Genomic DNA, 18,033 nt, shown 5'->3' on the forward strand with positions numbered 1-18,033 from the left:
GCTTGTGCCTGCATATAATCAATAACTACCTCAACCCCAAAGGTAAACACTATTCTGACTTCACTCAGAGTTTTACCTATAATGGAATCACATCAGTCTATTGTTCCTGCTTTCTTATCTTTTTTGGTCCTAAGTTCTTGTATTATCCTTTTAGTGGTTCTAATATGCATCCTTAACTTACTAGAGTTTACCTTAAATTGGTACTTTAATTGCTTTGTAAAAATATAAGAAATATACAATAATTTGTTTGCCTCACCTTTTGTGGACTGCTGTGTGTGTGTGTGTATGTGTGAGTAGACTCATACAGTCTTGTTCTTATTTATTTATTTTGAAGACAGAGTCTTACTAATTAACTCTTGGCCAGGGTGGAGTACAGTGGTATGATTATAGCTCACTGAAGCCTTGAACAGCTGGGCTCAAGGGACCCTTCTGCTTCAGCCTCCTGAGTAGCTTGGGACTACAGGCATGTACCACCACACCTGGCTAATTTTTAAATTTTTTGTAGGCACATGGGAGTTGCTATGTTGCCCAGGCTAGTCTTGAACTCTTGGCCTCAAATGATTCCCCACTTCAGCCTCAAAGTGCTGAGATTATAGACAGGAGTCACTATGCTGAGGCCTCCAAAATACAACTTTGTTAAAAAGCCATAAAAACTGCTTCTTTGTGGAATTTCAAGAAACCAAAGCATTTCATAAACTAAATTTCTGCTTCTTATATATATGGCACTAAAAGATTAGCCAAAAATGCTAATTACCAAAATAAATAACACTTACAGCTGCTGTGATTTTTACCTAAACCAGAAATGGCAAGTGACCTACACATACTTTTGTTTGGCCTGCAAGTCTTTTTCTTTAACTGAGTTTGCCACCAACATTGTGAACAAGGGCCTTCATCTAAAAATCCTCACCTCCTGCTTATCTGAAAACTCACAATTGGGGCAAAACTTGGCTCACCTTCCCTCAGGGTAGCATTTGACTGGGACTGTCTGTCAGCCTGTTCAGGTGGCCACATGGTCTCCAATTTCCCACTTGTAGCCCTCCCCTCATTTCTACACACCCCCGTCTGGCCCCACAGGCACTTGAGTTTGTAACCTTGACCTTATGATTTATTCATTTTGCACAGTTGGAAAGTAAAAATGTGCAAAGAGACAATTGTGGAGAACAGGCAGAGGCAGAAGTCAGTACAATTGTTTAGATTCCAAATATGGCTGCCGAGGAGGCAAGTGACGTGAGTCTCACCCAGGACTAAACACGGCCTTCCCAACATCAGGGAGTCACTCAAGGATGGATATTGCACGGCCTCAGACAGGTGTGCACACCTCCCTTGGTTAAGCAGCAGAAAAGGTTCCCAGGAGAACTGCTTTACCTGTCCTTAAACAAGGGCTCTAATTAAAGCCAACAAACTAAACAGCTCCTCCATGAGCATGCTGGCTTTCCATTAGTCTTGAACAATTTCCACAGGGTGAGTTAGAGCCCTGGTGGGTAGGAAGTTGCCACAGGATCTTTCAGATCAGAAGTGCTTCACCTGTGGCCTCCAGGCTTAATGGAATTCAGAGATAGGAACTGACATCCGTGTCCTGGGTAAACCCTAAGCTCTCATTGAGAGGACAGTGCACTTTTTTCTGCTATGAGTGAGGCACCCAATCCCAGCTGCTTTAGCAGGACCTGCGACTTTGTCTCTGATTGAAATCACAGATATTTTCAAACTGTCTCATAGATGGTGGAGCTATTTTGGAATATCTTTGATGTTCATCACTACTCAGAAATCACGGTAGCTCACAGATAAACTACTTGTCATCTAATGAAAAAAGCATGTATATTACTACGGCCCAAATTGGTTTAAAATATTTTGACAACTCTATTTGAATGTAATTGGTTCCTTTCCTATGCATTTTACTTGTTTATTTAAAATGGTTCTGAGAGAGGATTTGTGAGTCTTGTCAGGGATGGATTTATGGCTGCAAAGAAAAAGCTCAGTGACCTGTTTTCCATGACTGTTGAGAATTTCAAAAAGGGTTTTAACACTTAATCATCAATCTTTTTATTCTTTTGTTAAAGACTTCCAGTACTGGGTGATAGTTACTTTTGGGGGTGGTCCATTGCTGTATATAAGCCATTGGGCTTTGCAACATAAAAACCAAACTCTGCTTAGTAACCCAGTGATTTTTCTTAAGTTACTTGCAACCCGAACATTATTTCCTCATTTGTAAAATAACACCTACATTACAAGCTGCCAGGGAGTGAGGTTCAGATGAATGACTTATGTGAAAATGCTCTGTAACTACAAATCGTGGTGGCTATTACTATTATTATATTTAATGCGGTAAGGTAAATGTAACCTATAAAACATAAATATCATCATATTTACTACAGTAAGGCAAATATTCCCCATGGCTTCCTCATGCTCTCAAGCGAGATGTAAATTTATTATTGGTAAATCTAATTATTCTGAACAAGGCCTCTGTGGAAATCTCTAGGCTTTTCTCTTTCCCTTTTATAAACAAGTCTTCACAGTTGATCAGTTTTGTACATTGGTCTCTATCGCTAACAAACTCCTTCCTGGCTCATTGGAAAAGGTAAGATTGCTTACCTTGATTAAGATTTAGTTTTTTTACACTGCTTGCTTGGATGCTGCAGGGAAAAGCTAGGACCATTATGAGGTGTAAATAAAGGATCCTGCCCCTTTATCAACACATAGGGATAAACCAACAGAAATAACCAGGAAACTCAAGTCCATCTCTGAGCAAAGGAAGCCTGTAGACGACAGAGACGCTGGCCAAGTTCTGTAAGGCACTGGGATTGGGCATTTAAAATACTCTGTGCTGGGCGGCGCTTGTGGCTCAGTGAGTAGGGTGCTGGTCCCATACGCCGGAGGTGGCAGGTTCAAACCCAGTCCCGGCCAAAAACCACAAAAAAAAAAAAAAAATAAATAAATAAAATACTCTGTGCTTTGAATTTATTAGCTGTCTGGGCCTTTTTGAATTTTATATTATAAACATTTAATTTTTCAAAGTCCATGCAGAACCTAGGGAGCTTGGGGGCCTGTTAATCAGTAGGGCAGTTCTGCAGCTTCTAGGCTGTTGGTCTAATCAGGATTTATGTGGCTGGAGTTCCGGACCCTCAGCCTCAGCAAGGTCCAGTCTGGCCTCCCTGCTCTCCCCTCAGCCAGCATAGACCTGGCCTTGCCGCAGTCTTTCTTCAGCACAGAAAGGGACCACATTCAAGGTGAAAGTGGACTTAGTAAGTGTGATTTATTTATTAAAAAGTAAAGACATGCTAATTTCTCTCTTTCCTTTCTTTTTTTTTTTTTTTTTCAAGAGCCAGGGCCTCGCTCTGTCAACTAAAGTGCAGTGACATAGCTCATATAAGCTTGACATCCTGGGCTCAAGTAATCCTCTTGCCTCAGCTTCTGAAGTAGCTGGGACTACATTATACTTGGCTTTTTTTTTTTTTTTAATTTTTAGAGAGACAGTGTCTATGTTGCCCAGGCTTGGTCTCTGAACTCCGGGGCTCAAGTGATGTTCCCATCACGACCACCCAAAGTGCTAGCTAGGATTATAGGTATAAGCCACTGGACTCTGCCCAGCAATTTCAATTAGTTAAAATGTGAACATTAGCAAAGAATATTTAAATACTAAATCTCAATTTTTAAGCTAGAAGGGAGAGAATCTAGGCTGGAGGGTTTCTTACCTTGGGTTCATCATTTATGATTTTTTTTTTTGTAGAGACAGAGTCTTACTTTGTCACCCTCGGTAGAGTGCCGTGGCGTCACACAGCTCATAGCAACCTCCAGTTCCTGGGCTTAGGTGATTCTCTTGCCTCAGCCTCCCGAGTAGCTGGGACTACAGGTGCCCGCCAAAATGTCCAGCTGTTTTTTTGTTGCAGTTCAGCTGGGGCCGGGTTTGAACCTGCCACCCTTGGTATATGGGGCTGGCACCCTACTCATTGAGCCATAGGCACCACCCCATTTGTGATTTTTTAAATATCAAAACTAATATTAAGAGGGTGTTTTTTTGTTTTAGAGACAGAATCTCAGTGTGTCACCCTGGGTAGAGTGCTGTAGCGTCACAGGTCACAGCAACCTCAAACTCTTGGGCTCAAGTAATTCTCTTGCCTTAGTCTCCCCAATAGCTGGAACGATAGGTGCCTGCCACAATATCTGGCTGTTTTTAGAGATGCTGTCTCACTCTGGCTCAGGCTGGTCTCAAACTCCTGAGCTCAAGCCATCTACCCACCTTGGCCTCCCAGAGTGCTAGGATTACAGGCGTGAGTGCTAGGATTACAGGTGTGAGCCACCTCGCTCAGCAACCGAGAAGGTGTTTATTTGTAGTGGTGTTAACTAAATAACTAGCACTGTGTAAATTACAGCACTGCTGTAAATAACTAGCATACGTAAATTACTTAACGTATGTTACCCCATGTCATTCTACAAAGACCCTGAGAAGTGGATACTGTTAATACTACCCACTCTTGGGTTAGGAAACAACAACTTCAGCGTGTTAAGAAACATTCTCAGAGTTGTACAGCCACTAAGTGACAGGCAGGACTCAGACCAGAGGCCGTCACTCCAGAGCCCTTACTACGCATGCCCCAGCTACCAGGGCCACCTCATTAGAGCTCAGATTCCTCCCCTACCCGGAACTCTTGATGCAGCTGGCCGGGGGAGACATGCATGCTCATGGGCTTCTGATGCTCATGACCTACATGTCCCTGAAGTTGTCTGCAAAATTCAGGGAGAAGGTTCAAAGCCTTGGTCAGGCCATGGCTAAGAACCACTGGTCTGCTGTGCAGGTTTTTCATTTTCTGGATGGGAAAACTGATGATCCAAGATGCAAAGACCCTAGTAGGGTCCACTGACCCCTATTTCCATATGTTCTTAGCAAGTATCATAAAACCACATCAGAAAATTATGGCTCAAATGCAGGCTGCCTATTTTTGGACCCAGGACCAGGATTTAGGTTAGGGCAAGTAAGACAAAGTATATCCTATGCATCTTTAGTTAAAATTCTGATATTTTATTCACAAAATGTTTGCATTGATTTTGCTTTAAAAAAAAAAAAAACTCACTAAAATGTTACCTCTCTTGATCACTGAGTTTATTGGCACCCCTTTAAATTTTGCGCCAAGGCCAATGTCCCATTTGCTTCACCCTAGTTCTGTCCCTTGAACTTTCTATGAACCCCTAAGTCAGCAGGAACGCATATCTAGATCCCAGGAATCTCAAAGATCCTGCAAGCAGGGACTGGATCTGTGCGGCTGAAGTCAGAAGGGTAAACCTTATCTGTGTTGGGCTGTAGTTTTTGAGAGAACAGCTAACCGAATCTTGTAAAAAATCCAAAAAGGACATTCAACAACACACCTTGGAAGTGATTTTGTGACCTGACATAGCCACAGAGCTAGGGGCGTGAGAAAGGTCCAAATACTTGGCTTCCCACGGTTGGAAAATAACAATAAAACAAATCAAAAAAGGCTTTGCTTTTCCTCTCTGCCTCTGGCCTGTGAAGCCTACAACCTGAAAGACAAATCTGAATTACTGAGGCTTTCTGTGTGGGGCTAAAACTCTACACTGATTCTTAGGCCAGCCTTGTTGTCTTCTGCCCAAGCACCTTAACAAGGAAAGAACCGCAGCGCAGTGGGGGCGGGGGCCCAGGATGGGCAGGGGCCCAGGAGCAGAAGGGAACAGCGGCCTCACCTTGGAAGAGCATGGTCTGGCTGAAGTCGCTGCGCATGTCGTTTCGGCACACGGCCTGGACTCGGAACAGGTAAAGGCTATCGGGTGAGACGTGGCTAATGGTTGCTTTCTGCAGGTGAAGAAAGACAGGGCGGTGAGCTGGTTTTTGAGGGCCAGTGCACACTTCGCATTCTAAAGGTAAACTTGGGTACTGACGCAAGGGTTGCCAGACACCATGTTTTCCTCCTGACCAGAGGCTCACTTTAGAAGCCCATTCAGAAGTCCATTCACTTCAGAAGCCCATTCAGACCCTGCCTAGAAATCTGTTTTCATGACCTTGCCTAAGAATCTGTTTTCAGCACTGAAATGTGAGGGATGAGAGACATTTCCCTTTCATTCTATTTTATTTGTTTTAGGCAGTCTCACTCTGTCATCCTGGGTAGAGTGCCGTGCTGTCACAACTCACAGCAACCTCAAACTTCTGGGCTTAAACGATACTCTTGCTTCAGCCTCCCGAGTAGCTGGGACTACAGGTGCCCACCCCAATGCCTGACTAGTTGTTTTATTTTTGGTAGAGATGGAGTCTTGCTCTTGCTCAAGCTGGTCTTGAACTCCTGAGCTCAGGCAATCTACGGGTCTTGGCTTCCCACAGTGCTGGGATTATAGGCGTGAACCACTGCACCTGGCCAAAAAGAGAAATTTAAATAACATCATTCTTGACTATGGCTTAGAATGTGTTTTCAGCCCTCTTTATACCCACAAGGCTTGGACTTTTGTGATAATTACTGATCCCGATAAACTATGATTATTTCTCCTAGACGGCCTCTAGAATTATCAAGTATACTGAAGCCTCAGGGCCATGCAGAGGTTAGAACATCAACAGAAAAATCTCTGCGTGTCTGTTTCTTTGCAGTCTAAAGGCCTGATTGTATCTTGACTGTGCAGAGCATGGGGCATGGAGCAAGGAAAGCATGAGGCTGGCGGGCAGAGACCCGACCCCGGCCTTGCCACACCTCACTAGCCGTGCTACTCCGTGCACCTCCTCAGCGTCTCTCGGCCTCTGCTAATCTTCAACTTCAAATGTAACATGGGGAGAGATCCTTATGAGACCCTACTGACACAAGATCCTTATGAGACCCCCCCAGGCCACACCAGAATGTGCACTATGGGCTGGGACGTGTGGAATGTCTGCATAAGTCAGTTACAAGAACCCGGTCCTAGGAAAGGAACGCCACTGGTCTAACGCGGGGTGGCACGCGACAACCCACCGTCTGTATCTGTAAATCAACTTTACCCGGCGTACAGCCAAGGCCATTTGTTGGTGTGTTGTCTCTGGCTGCTCCCACCCCGCAATGGGATCCTTGAGCAGCTACATGACAGAGACTGTGTGACCTGGAAAGCCTAAGATTTCTACAAGTTTGCCACCCAGGTCCCCACTCCTTGAAGTTTTGTTCCAACAGCCTTTAAAAATGAGAAAACAGAAAATACCTAAGGAGCAGGCAGCTCTTACTTCCTGAAGAAATGACAACAAAAGCAACTGATTTTCAAAGACTCTTCCTAATGGGTGAGACACCTTGCCATCAAAATTGGGTATTCGGGGCCACAAACAGCAGCAGCTTTGTGGGCTTATTAACCACTGGGTGGGTTTTCCCACAGCCATTTAAAACCTCTGAACTGGTATTAAAATGTTATTGTGGTCACACCTGCTGCTTCCTGGTGAGAGCAGGAGGTTAGGGCCCTGTTATTTCACTTTAAGCCTCATTTATCTCTTTGGGAAAAGATGGGTAGTACCACCAGCCCCACGGGTTTGTGGTGAGGATGTGAAAGACGGACGCAGCTAGAAAATGCTGCTCAAACGATAAGTATTGCTTTTAGGTTTCTGGGCCACGATAACCACAAGTTAGAGAACAGCTTTTTTGCTACTAAGTCAGCACTCTGAGCTGTTGAGGAGTTAAGAAAATTAATTTTGGTGTGTCCCCAAAGAAAATAACCACCCCTAGAAATTCTTATAAAATAGAACTTGCTGTCAAAGCATGTTTTTCTTTACATCTCTCTCTCTCTCTCTCTCTCTGAAACTAATTTATGCCTCAATCTCTAAACCTCTGACCCCGTCTTCTGTTCCGAGCAAAACCTTCCCTCCATCTATGCAGGGATTTATTAGAATTCTCTCCAAGCCGGTATCCATTCATCTTTCCATGTTTAATTATTTTCCACTTAGAACAAGAAACCACCTAAGCGCCTAGATAGTTTCTGCTGATTAATGCAAGCCATCTTTACTTCAGACAGAGAACAATCCCTTATGGACTTCCAGTTTTGACAAGAGAAAGGTTAAAACACATCATAACCTTGGGTGCCTTTCAATAGATTCCTCCCTGATTTCATGAAGCTCACCATTCCCTAATGTGGCCCAGATAACAACGTCTAACGGGGAAATTGAAAATATAAATGGAAATGAAGTAAAAGAATCTTCATCTAAAGAAATAAGAAAAATATTATTCTATGACTGATTGAATGGGCCCCGAGGACCCTGTATTGAGAGAAAAAAAAGTGGTAACAGTCATTAAGAATCCCACTTGGTGCTATTCCATTTTTCATGTGCATATACAATTACAGGTTTCATTATTCCAAACCCTTCCTTTGATTAACAATAAACACCAGGCTTTCAAACCCCAATGTGTCACTTTGAGTTTCTAGACAAAGACTTCAAGACTAGTGCTCATTGGAGGGTTTGCTTTTGTGGAAGAAAATGGCTTCCACAACATCTGTTCTGGAGGGCCTGGCTGGGTGTTGGATGCCAGACAGTTACGTAAATTGTAAGAGGTGAGAGCAGAACTGGGCACGTGTGGCTGTAAGGGACACTGGACAGCAGAGTATTGCAAAGCCTGAGAATAGAGATGAAAAGTTACACGGCCACAGGGACCCAGCAGGTATTGGGCATGTGGAAGGCAGAACAAAAGAAGTTGCAGACACAGCAAGTAGCTGGTGGCAGTGGGGATGTTCGTGACGGTGGCTGCAGTAGAGGAGGAATAATTATAATAATAACCGTTAATATTTATGTAGTGTTCACTCTGTGCCGGGACTTGAGCATCTGCGGAACTCAGTATCAATAACCCTGCCATGTGAAAAGGGCCTCCTGGAGGTTTCTCTTCTTGTTAGTAATGAAAGAAAAAGTAGCTAGTTTGGGAAGACCCAACACCAAGAAATTACCTGGCTCTCCTGGTCACATGGCTGGACGGTGTAGGGTCAGGTTAGAGTCCAGGCAGGCTCCACCCAGTGGGCCCCTCCACCCCCCGCCCCGTTACAGCCAGGAGGCACAGCCCGTGGTGGTGCCGCGCTCCGTGGGCAGCGGTGGGCAGGCAGTGTGCACAGACTTGAAGGGGGCCTTACCAAGTCTGTGTCACTGTCCTTCGTGAAGGTCTTCTCCTTCTCGTCCTCATTCTTGGTCCAGCTGTAGGAGATCATGTAGTTCATGATGGGAGGGTGGTAGATGGTCTCCGGCTGGCTCCAGGACACCTGCAGTGCCGTCTGGTTCAGAGGCTGCACCTTCATGTGGATGGGTGGAGAGCTGCAAACTGGAGACACAGAGGGCCGAGCTCAGACAGCGGCCAGCCAGACACACGGCTCATCGTGTGCTCCTGAGGACGGCAATCTCGAGCAGTGTGAAGAGTCATGTGGGGAACACCCACACTCCCTTCATCTGGGTCTTCCTTTTAACATTTCGCCCCATCTGTCCTCTCTCCCTCCCTCTCTACATACACACAGCTGTTTTTCTGCTAAGCCACTGAGAGCAAGTTGCAGGTTTCCCGACACTTCTCCCCTAAACACTCTGGCTTGTGTCTGCTGAGAATAAGGACCTGCTGCTGTAGAACCTTAATACCACTGTCATGGCTCAGAAGCTAGACACGACTTCAATAATTCTCTCTCATCCACAGCCCAGATTCAAATTGCTCCAAAACAATCTTTATCACTGTCCTCTGCCCCAACTTTGGCCTTTTCCCCCCATGACGGTCTTATTGAAGAAGCCAGGCCAATTGGTCAGTGCGGTGTTCCAACTACCTAAATTTGCAGATGAATTTTATTATAAAGAGACAAAAGTGTAAATAAATACGATTTTAAATGAGACTTTAGGTAATTTTAAGCAAAGGCACACAAAATAAGGATGACTTTCTCTGGACCAGCAGACCCCGTGTAATTATCCTTCATCTTCTCCTTCCTTACACCTGGGAAGCTCTAAGAAACATGTCGGATCTATATCCAGTGTTGAGAGCTTCCCGTCAGCCTTTAGACGAGTTCTTTGTCAGAGCGTCTATGCCCCAGTGCCTGTGGCCCCTGCCTTCATGGGGCTGGTGGTCCAGAGCAGGGTTTATCAGCCTCCAGCCTCCGCACTAGGGCCTCTTGAGCTAGACAATGCCTTGCTCCTAAGGAGGCTCCTGTGCACTCTGCAGCAGCAACCCTGGTCTCTACCCACTAGATGCCAGTAGCATCACTCTCCAGCCCCTGCCCACTGTGACCACGAGGACCGTGTCCAGATATTGCCGCCTGTCCCATGGGGAGCCAATTGCCCTTGACTGAGAACCTCCAGTCTAAAAGGGGAGATGAAGACTCACAAAAGAATTGCACGCGCAGAGCTAATGTCATATACCAGGCCAGGATGGGTGGGGAGGAAGGGAGGCACACGGCATTTCCTAAGCATGTAAAAGGAGGCTGTGGAACCCAGAAAGATGGGAGGGCAGGCAAAGGGGCCATGGGAGGAAGGCCTGAGGAGCTGGGGCAGGGTGCAGAGACCACAAGCAGGTGAAGGTGTTGGGGGTAGCTGGGGTGAGAAGCCTCGGATGCCAGATTCAAACTCTGGCCTTTCTCCTACCAGTCCTCGGAAGCTGCTGGAAAGATCTGTGCCCGAGGATGACAGAATCAGGTTGCCACTATACAAGATCCCCCGAGCTTCAGCTGAGTAGAGCAGGCCCCAGAGGAGCCAGGCATGCAGCAGCAGCCTGCGAGGAGGAGCTGCAGGTTCTAGAGCTCATGGTGGGAGGTAAAACCAAGAGGCAGAACCATAGGTGAGAGGGAGGCAGTGAGGGGGACCTGCTGATGTGGGGGCAGGAGCTGGGTGAGAAGGAGAGCATGCTGGCCAGGGGACCTCAGCTTGCTTCAGACCTGCTGGTGTCTCCTGGAGCCCACCCACATGCCAGGCAGCCCACCTGGACCCACACTCTCCTATTCTCTACCCCAGAGCCCCCATCCCAAGCCAGCCCCAGGGAGCAGGACGGCTTTCCTGCCAGAGAAGAGTGGCCCAGCTTTAAAGTTCTGGTTGCTGGAGAAGCAGAGACAGGCTTTGACAGGGCGGCAACCTTTTATTCTTCAACTGCCAAAGCCTGGTTCAGTTGGAGCGGTTCACTGTGTGCAACTCAGACTGGAAGGAACAAGTTAATGAGGCATTTCCACTGCCTGCAGAACCCCAAGAGGCACTGCGCTGCCTGCCGGGTAAATGCCACCAGAGCAGGGACATCAAACAAAGAATCTGAAGGGAGGATTCCGCAAAGGCGCCAAGGGGGCAATGCAGCCCACAGACACTAGGTGGCACCAACTTACTATTTTTATAATAAAGACCCCAACTTAGTAAGAGGCTTTTAGTTTCTCAACACTGAATGTAGAGTTGCCGGGGGAAGATGAGGAAATAGTCACACCCCCATCTTTCCAAATATTAATAACGAGCCAAGGAGATTTATATAAATTTCTATACTTCATAATGATGACCATGTCAGATTTCCTAACTTCCGCATCTTTTCTCACCTCCTACTGTGTTGTTATTTATTGCTTCTTCTGAAGCCTTTCACACCCCACAACCCCAATCGGAGAGCTGTGTGGGGATGTATCTCTCCAGCAGTTGCATCACACTCACATAAATAATCCTATCACCCACAGGCAGATGCAATCCTCCTTCTTATTTACTTTTTGAAATGAAAATAGTTGGCTTTTTCTGCGTGGATTAAGATGATTCTTGTTAGTGATTTTTTTTTTTTTTTGTAAACCCGAGTAGTGCAAAAAAGTAAAAAGAAGAAAGTTAAAGGAAAAAAAATCACCCCAAATCCAAGGGCCCAGAGATGAGCATAGAGGACATTCTACAGGTCCAACATGCAGATAGCTCTCCATACACATATGAAAATTCACACCATTTGATGTAAATGGAATAGGATAGGTATGGCACTATAACTGAACTATTTTGTTGTTGTGTTTCACTAGTTAATTCATCAGTGTACTTCCTTGTGAATAAACAGAGGTTGGTACCATTGTCTTGAATGAACATATAGAATATTATTATCTTAATGCATTAAAAAATACAATAGAAGGCTGAGGCAGGAGAATCGCGGAAGCCCAAGAGCTAGAGGTTGCTGTGAGTCCTGTGTACATCATGGCACTCTACTGAAGGCGGTAAGGTGAGCCTCTGTCTCTACAAAAAAAAAAAAAAATACAATAGAACCTCCATAGTTGACCATCTCCTTAAGTTGACCTTATTTTCTTAGACCAGACATGCACCACATGCATGTGTCTGTATGGTAGGCCTAGTACCTTATGTTCACCACCTCTCTATGTTGACCAGTTTGTTACAGCCCCTGGGGTAGTCAACTCACAGAGGTTGTTCTGTATCTTTTTTTTAGAGACAGTCTCACTTTGTTGCTCTTGGTAGAGTGCCCTGGCATCACAGCTCACAGCAACCTCCAGCTCCTGGCCTAGGCAATTCTGTTGCCTCAGCCCTCCAAGTAGCTGGGACTACAGGCGTCCACCATGATGCCCACCCATTCTTTTGCTGCAGTTTGGCCTGGGTCAGGTTCGAACCTGCCACCCTCGGTATATGGGGCTGGCACCCCACTCACTGAGCCACAGGTGCTGCCCAGGTTGTACTGTATTGAATTAAAGGACATAAGTCTGGCCTCACTCTTAATGGAATCACATGCTAGAAAGGGAATTCTGGAACTGAGGGGCCTCCAAAGACCCGGTGCCTGTCCCAACATATAACAAAGCCAGGAGTTTGTAGGCTGAGAAGCCCATGTCCGCCCTGTTCAGGAAGAACATTCTGAACAGAAACTTCTCTTCTGTTCTCTATTCCCTAGCCTGAGCAGGGAGGGTTTTTCTAGGCATAGTGGCCCAAATTTGGAGAAGGCATGTGCAGAGGATGAGGAGGATCTAGAATAGAGATGGGCTGTAATAGAGACTTTCCTGTAAAGGACCAGATAGGAAATATTTTCAGTTCTCCATTTCTATAGCTACTACTGATTCTGCCTTTTAAGTATAAAACAGCACAGATAGTATGTAAAAATGAATGCGCATACAGCTATGCTCCAATAAAACTTTATTTATGGATATAATTTCACTTTCATATGATTTTCACATGTCACGGAATATTCATTTGATCTTTTCCACTGTTTAAAAATGCAAAAATCATTCTCAGCTCGTGGCTACACCAGAGGTGGTGAGCAGCAAGTTTTGCTGATCCCAATCTTAGGAGATAAAGGGAGGCCAAACATTATTTGAAACATGGTTATCAGCTGCATTTGCTTTGTTTGTTATGGAGATAAGATCTTGCTCTGTGGCCCAGGCTAGAGTACAGTGGTGTCATCCTAGCTCACAGCAACCTCATACTCCAGGGCTCAAGTGATCCTCCTGCCTCAGCCTCCTGTGTGGTTGGAACTACTAGTCCGTGCCACTGCATCTGGTTGATTTTTCGGCTTTTTTTTTTGTAGAGGTGAGGTCTTGCTATGTTGTCCAGACAAGCTTCAAACTCCTGGCCTTGTGATCAAGTGATTCTCCTGCCTCAGCCTCCCAAAGTGCTGGGATTATAGGCATGAAGCACCACACTTGGCCTTGACACCAGTGTCTGTCCTCAGCACAGCCTACCAAGCCTGCTTCTTCACAGAGCTTAGATTCTTCCTAGCACTTACCACTACACGGTGGGACTGCATTACCGACTTCACTGCTTCACCAACTATCTGCAATAACCTACCTCCCCCACCAGCTGGCAGTTTCATGTCTGGTCTCGTATGTTATCCTTGGGTCTAAGGTAGCAGCTCCCTGTAAGTATGTGGTGAATGAATGGCACACTGGCTGGATGTGGAATAGAGCCACAGTCTTTCTCCTGGTCTCACAGGTCCTGTGTGACAGGATCCCCGTCCCAGATTCAACCTCAGGCCTCTCCATTTTGCTCCTCACTCACACCTCTGGCCAGCCCCCACCACAGCCCCCATGAAGATCAGCTTCAACATCCTGCGTCCACTCGATGAGGCTGACCAGACAGCATGTTCCCCACACCCTCTCTGCCTCCTGCCTCACGGTGCCCCTCATACCATGACCCCACCATCGGCCCAACCCTCTGTCCCTCTGACCAACCTGTAAGCGCCTCCAGGGCAGGAAGCAGAAACAAAGACCTTTATCCCCCAGCAGGGGCTCACAGACTCATATTCCACTGCCAGAATGAGAAAAGGTGTTTGCTCTTTAGTCAGATCGCTGCTGCTGTTTCATCTATAAAATCAGTGCCACACAATTCATTCCTGTAATCACCTCCAGGAGCCTCAAGTTTGTGTAAGGACCCTGTCCTCAGTCTTTAATTCACACCTTCTGTGTGGGGATGTCTGCCAGTCAGAGGGTGCATTCAGCCTACAGAGGCAGCAACACCCCAGAGCCTTCAGTGTGTGTGTGGGGGGGGGGGGGGGGAGCGGAGCCACACGTGCAAACAGGCGGGTGGACAGCAACGCGGCAGGGCTTGCGCTCCCCCTGTCCAGCTTGGTTTTTAAGTGATGGTAACCCTTCTTTCAAACAAAACCTCCCTCAAAAGGCCAAGTATAAAACAAAAGTAGCACTCTGGAGTTTTATGCACAAGTCTGGAAGAGCTTGTATAATAAAGAAAAAGTGTGGGTTTTCAATCCAGACCCCTATAGGTCCCTATGTTCCCATCTGTAAAACGGGTGATTAGGGTCCAGCAGTTTATCTTCCTCCCAGGGTTGGAGTAAGAATTAGAGGGGACACTTGGCATAAAACAAAAATTGTGGCCCTCAAGCCTAATAGCACCTACAGCGGCATATATGGCCAACAAGGTGTTCTTAGAATTAGGTGTATTTTACACATGAATCTGGATGTTACAATTGAGCCTGCCTCCACTCACGGCAGCAGTCAGGAAGAGCAGCAGAGCAGCTGCCTCCGTCAGACTGGGCGTGTGCTCCGGGGACCTTTCCCCACAGACCCTACCACTCCCATCTCTTCTTCCAGCCCTCCGCGCCCTTGACTGCCAGCACCTCAAGGCCAGGTGAGATTTTTGTTGGTCTAAACGATCAGAAGCCCCCCTCTTGGGGTCAACTGCAGGTGCTCAAAACTTGCACTTTTCCTACTGCACCCAACTCCAAAACTTGACTTTTCCTACTGCACCCAACTCAGGGGCCCGCCAGATATCTTGATATGTCCTTTTGCACAAAATTGAAGCTTTTTAACCATTCTGGAGGCGCCACACCCGATCTCTACACAAATGTCCCCTGGGAGGTGCTCCTGACATCTGCCTTTGCCTTCTCAGGGCCTTGATTGCGTTCCCACAGGGTCTGATTGCTTTTCACAGGCATCTAGGAGGATGCTTGTTGCAGCTCTGAACCACCTTTAATTATGATCCCAGGCTTCGTTAAATAATGAAGAGGCTTCTAGCAGAGCACCAAGGTCCTCTGATTCTAAATCAATGTCAAGGATGTTTTCTCAGTGGTTCCACAAAGTAATGGTAGGTCCCCGGGCCCCCTCCTCCACCCCTTCCTCTCCATTTTGGGTTTTATACAAGCTAATGTGGTATACTCTGTCTGAAAGCTGATGTAATTTCCAGTTGCTTTAAACTATTTAGAGTGGAAGGCTCCTCCCCAGGGCCTTCTCCTAGCACCTGTCCCCTCTGAGTTTCACACCTGAGGCAAGTGGCCAAATATCGATCAGGAGTCAAAGAGACAGCATTGCTCAAATGAAGCAATTTTGGTGCAGATTCACTATTTCACAGTGCTTGTCAAGAGAAATGAAAGTGTTGTCTCCTGGGTGGTGGCAGGGGGTGGGGAACGCACATCCCACATAGCGGTGGTATCCAAGTGACCAGCTGGGACCATGCCAGGAGAGGACAGCAGGGAAATGCCTTCTCCCACAGGACCCCTTGGTGTTGGGAGCTCCTGCTCACTCTGAAAAAGCTGGAGAGAACCAGTCAGGTGGAACAGACTTCTTAAATGCTTGCTGTTTGTCACCCCAGCTCAGACTAAGAACCCTCCAATATGGAGGAGCCCTTTAGGGAAAATTTCCAAAGACATGGCCTCAGGGAGGGATTTCTCCCTTTGAAGGGCTGTTTGAGAGAGGTCTAAAAAGCCCCACCGCAGATGGCCTGGGACTTCAAACCTGGGATCTTGGCGCTCTGGATGTTACCTCCCGCCCCCACCCCAAGAGCTCATGAAGAGCAAAGCCCACTGCAGAAGGCCCTGGAATGATGGACTCAAAGCAGGACCCCACTCCCACACTTTTTGGAGTTACAACATCTGAACAGAATCCAGTTGGAGCGGCCAGTTGCCAAACGCATGCCCTGGGCCCAGCTCTGAGCATCCACCTCAGACTACCTGTGCACCTGTAACCGAACCTGAGAGGTGGGGTCAGTCACCCTCCCGTGAAAGATGAGGACACCGGGCTCCAGAGAGGGCCTGTCGCTGGGTTGGGCCAGGGAAGCAAGCATGGGAGGAGGATTCAGAACTAGAACCTGGTCTGCCTGGTTCTGAATGGGGGAGGGTGTGACTCAATGGGGCAGTGTGTATGGCCCGAACACTTCTCGTATCTGTTTTCCTATCTGCGTGCTGGCAATTAAGTTGGGAGAGCTAGTCAAAGGTGAAAGCCAGCGGGCCCTAAGCATCCAGACTTAGGCCCCCAGCTTCTTCAACAACTCTTGGCACAAAGGCCTTCTTCACACTCACTTCCCCTACCCTTTTCTGTTCTCAATGACATGTGAGAGTGTGGGGTCTCTTGACAATTTCAAGAGCAGCCTCCAACTCCTTTGAGTCCCTCCAGAACTAGACACAGCCCAGTCATCACTCTTCATCTATTGGAAATGCACACTGAGATCATGGCCCCTCAAGCCATTATGAGGTACTGGAAATATTAATAATATGCAGTGGTGGTGGGGTGTCCATCCCACCTTCAATCCATGTATTCTGTGCTGGCTGACATGTCCATAATATGGAGTCCTCTCTGATGAGCCTGGCTCTGGGCTGAGTTAGTGCATTTCACAAATTATGTCATCACAGGAATTCTGTAAGGCTGCTGGCTCTATCCCCCTTGTTTAAGAGACCTAGATCTATACAAGAGGGTCATTCATTCATTTACTTCCCTGGGATCAGACTGCTTTGTTATAGATCAGGGGGTCCTCGAACTTTTTAAACAGGGGGCCAGTTCACTATCCCTCAGACTGTTGGAGGGCTGGACTATAGTTTAAAAAAAAAAAAACTATGACAAATTCCTATGCATACTGCACATATCTTATTTTGAAGTAAAAAAACAAAATGAGAACAAATACAATCACACTGCCTCATGTGGCCCATAGGCTGCAGTTTGAGGACCCCTGTTCTAGACCATTGGTTCTCAACCTGTGGGTTGCAACCCCTTTAGGCTGTATGAAAGGTTCTCGGCATTAGGAAGGTTGAGAACCACTGTTCTAGACAAACCAGCTGTGTGGTCTTGGATAAAACTTGGGTAAAAGCTTTTGAGATAAATGCATGAAAGGCACAAATATACAATGAATGACACGCATCAAGTGCACTGTAAGAAACAGCTGTTGTTCAGTATTTACTGAGCGCCTGTTACATGCCAGGCCCCAGCCCAGGAACTAGGGGCAAAGGTGAGCACAAGCTGACGAGAACCCGGTGTCCTGGAGATTATGGTCCAGTGTGAGAACAGACATCTCCCTAGAACAGAATGCTTAACGTGGGGCCCCTTTGGGGCTCTGCAGAGAATTCATAGATGTCCATATACTTACATAAGAAGAAAGTACACTTCTATTTTCACTAATCTCGAACTAAAATGTAGAATTTCCTTATACGGTGAATGTTTGCAACAAACTGTAGTTGTGTTTGCCAGGCCCGTGTGACATCATCAGGGCTAGATTCCTGTTCTTTGCCAATACAGTCAATCTTTGGACAGGTGTGAACTACATGTGTCTACTCACACACAGACCAGTGTGAACTATGTGTGTCTACTCACATAAAGACCGGTGTGAACTACACGCGTCTACTCACACACAGACTGGTGTGAACTACGCGTGTCTACTCACACACATACCAGTGTGAACTATGCATGTCTACTCGCACACAGACCAGTGTG

The 18,033-nt window shown here is 46.6% G+C and overlaps 1 protein-coding gene across 4 annotated transcripts in view; it reads right to left on the minus strand.

The window, feature by feature from the left end:
• Positions 1 to 18,033, minus strand: part of PTPRG (protein tyrosine phosphatase receptor type G) — a 773,199-nt gene that overhangs the window by 107,129 nt on the left and 648,037 nt on the right. For all 4 annotated transcript variants that reach the window (XM_053598712.1, XM_053598711.1, XM_053598714.1 and 1 more), the window contains 2 exons: positions 9,058 to 9,242; positions 5,692 to 5,800 (listed from right to left, as the gene is read on the minus strand). In XM_053598712.1, coding sequence (XP_053454687.1) covers positions 5,692 to 5,800; positions 9,058 to 9,242 — 294 coding nt within the window. The remainder of the gene's footprint in view (positions 1 to 5,691; positions 5,801 to 9,057; positions 9,243 to 18,033) is intronic.

The sequence above is a fragment of the Nycticebus coucang genome, chromosome 8 (assembly GCF_027406575.1).
Source record: "Nycticebus coucang isolate mNycCou1 chromosome 8, mNycCou1.pri, whole genome shotgun sequence".
Taxonomy (NCBI): Eukaryota; Metazoa; Chordata; class Mammalia; order Primates; family Lorisidae; genus Nycticebus; species Nycticebus coucang.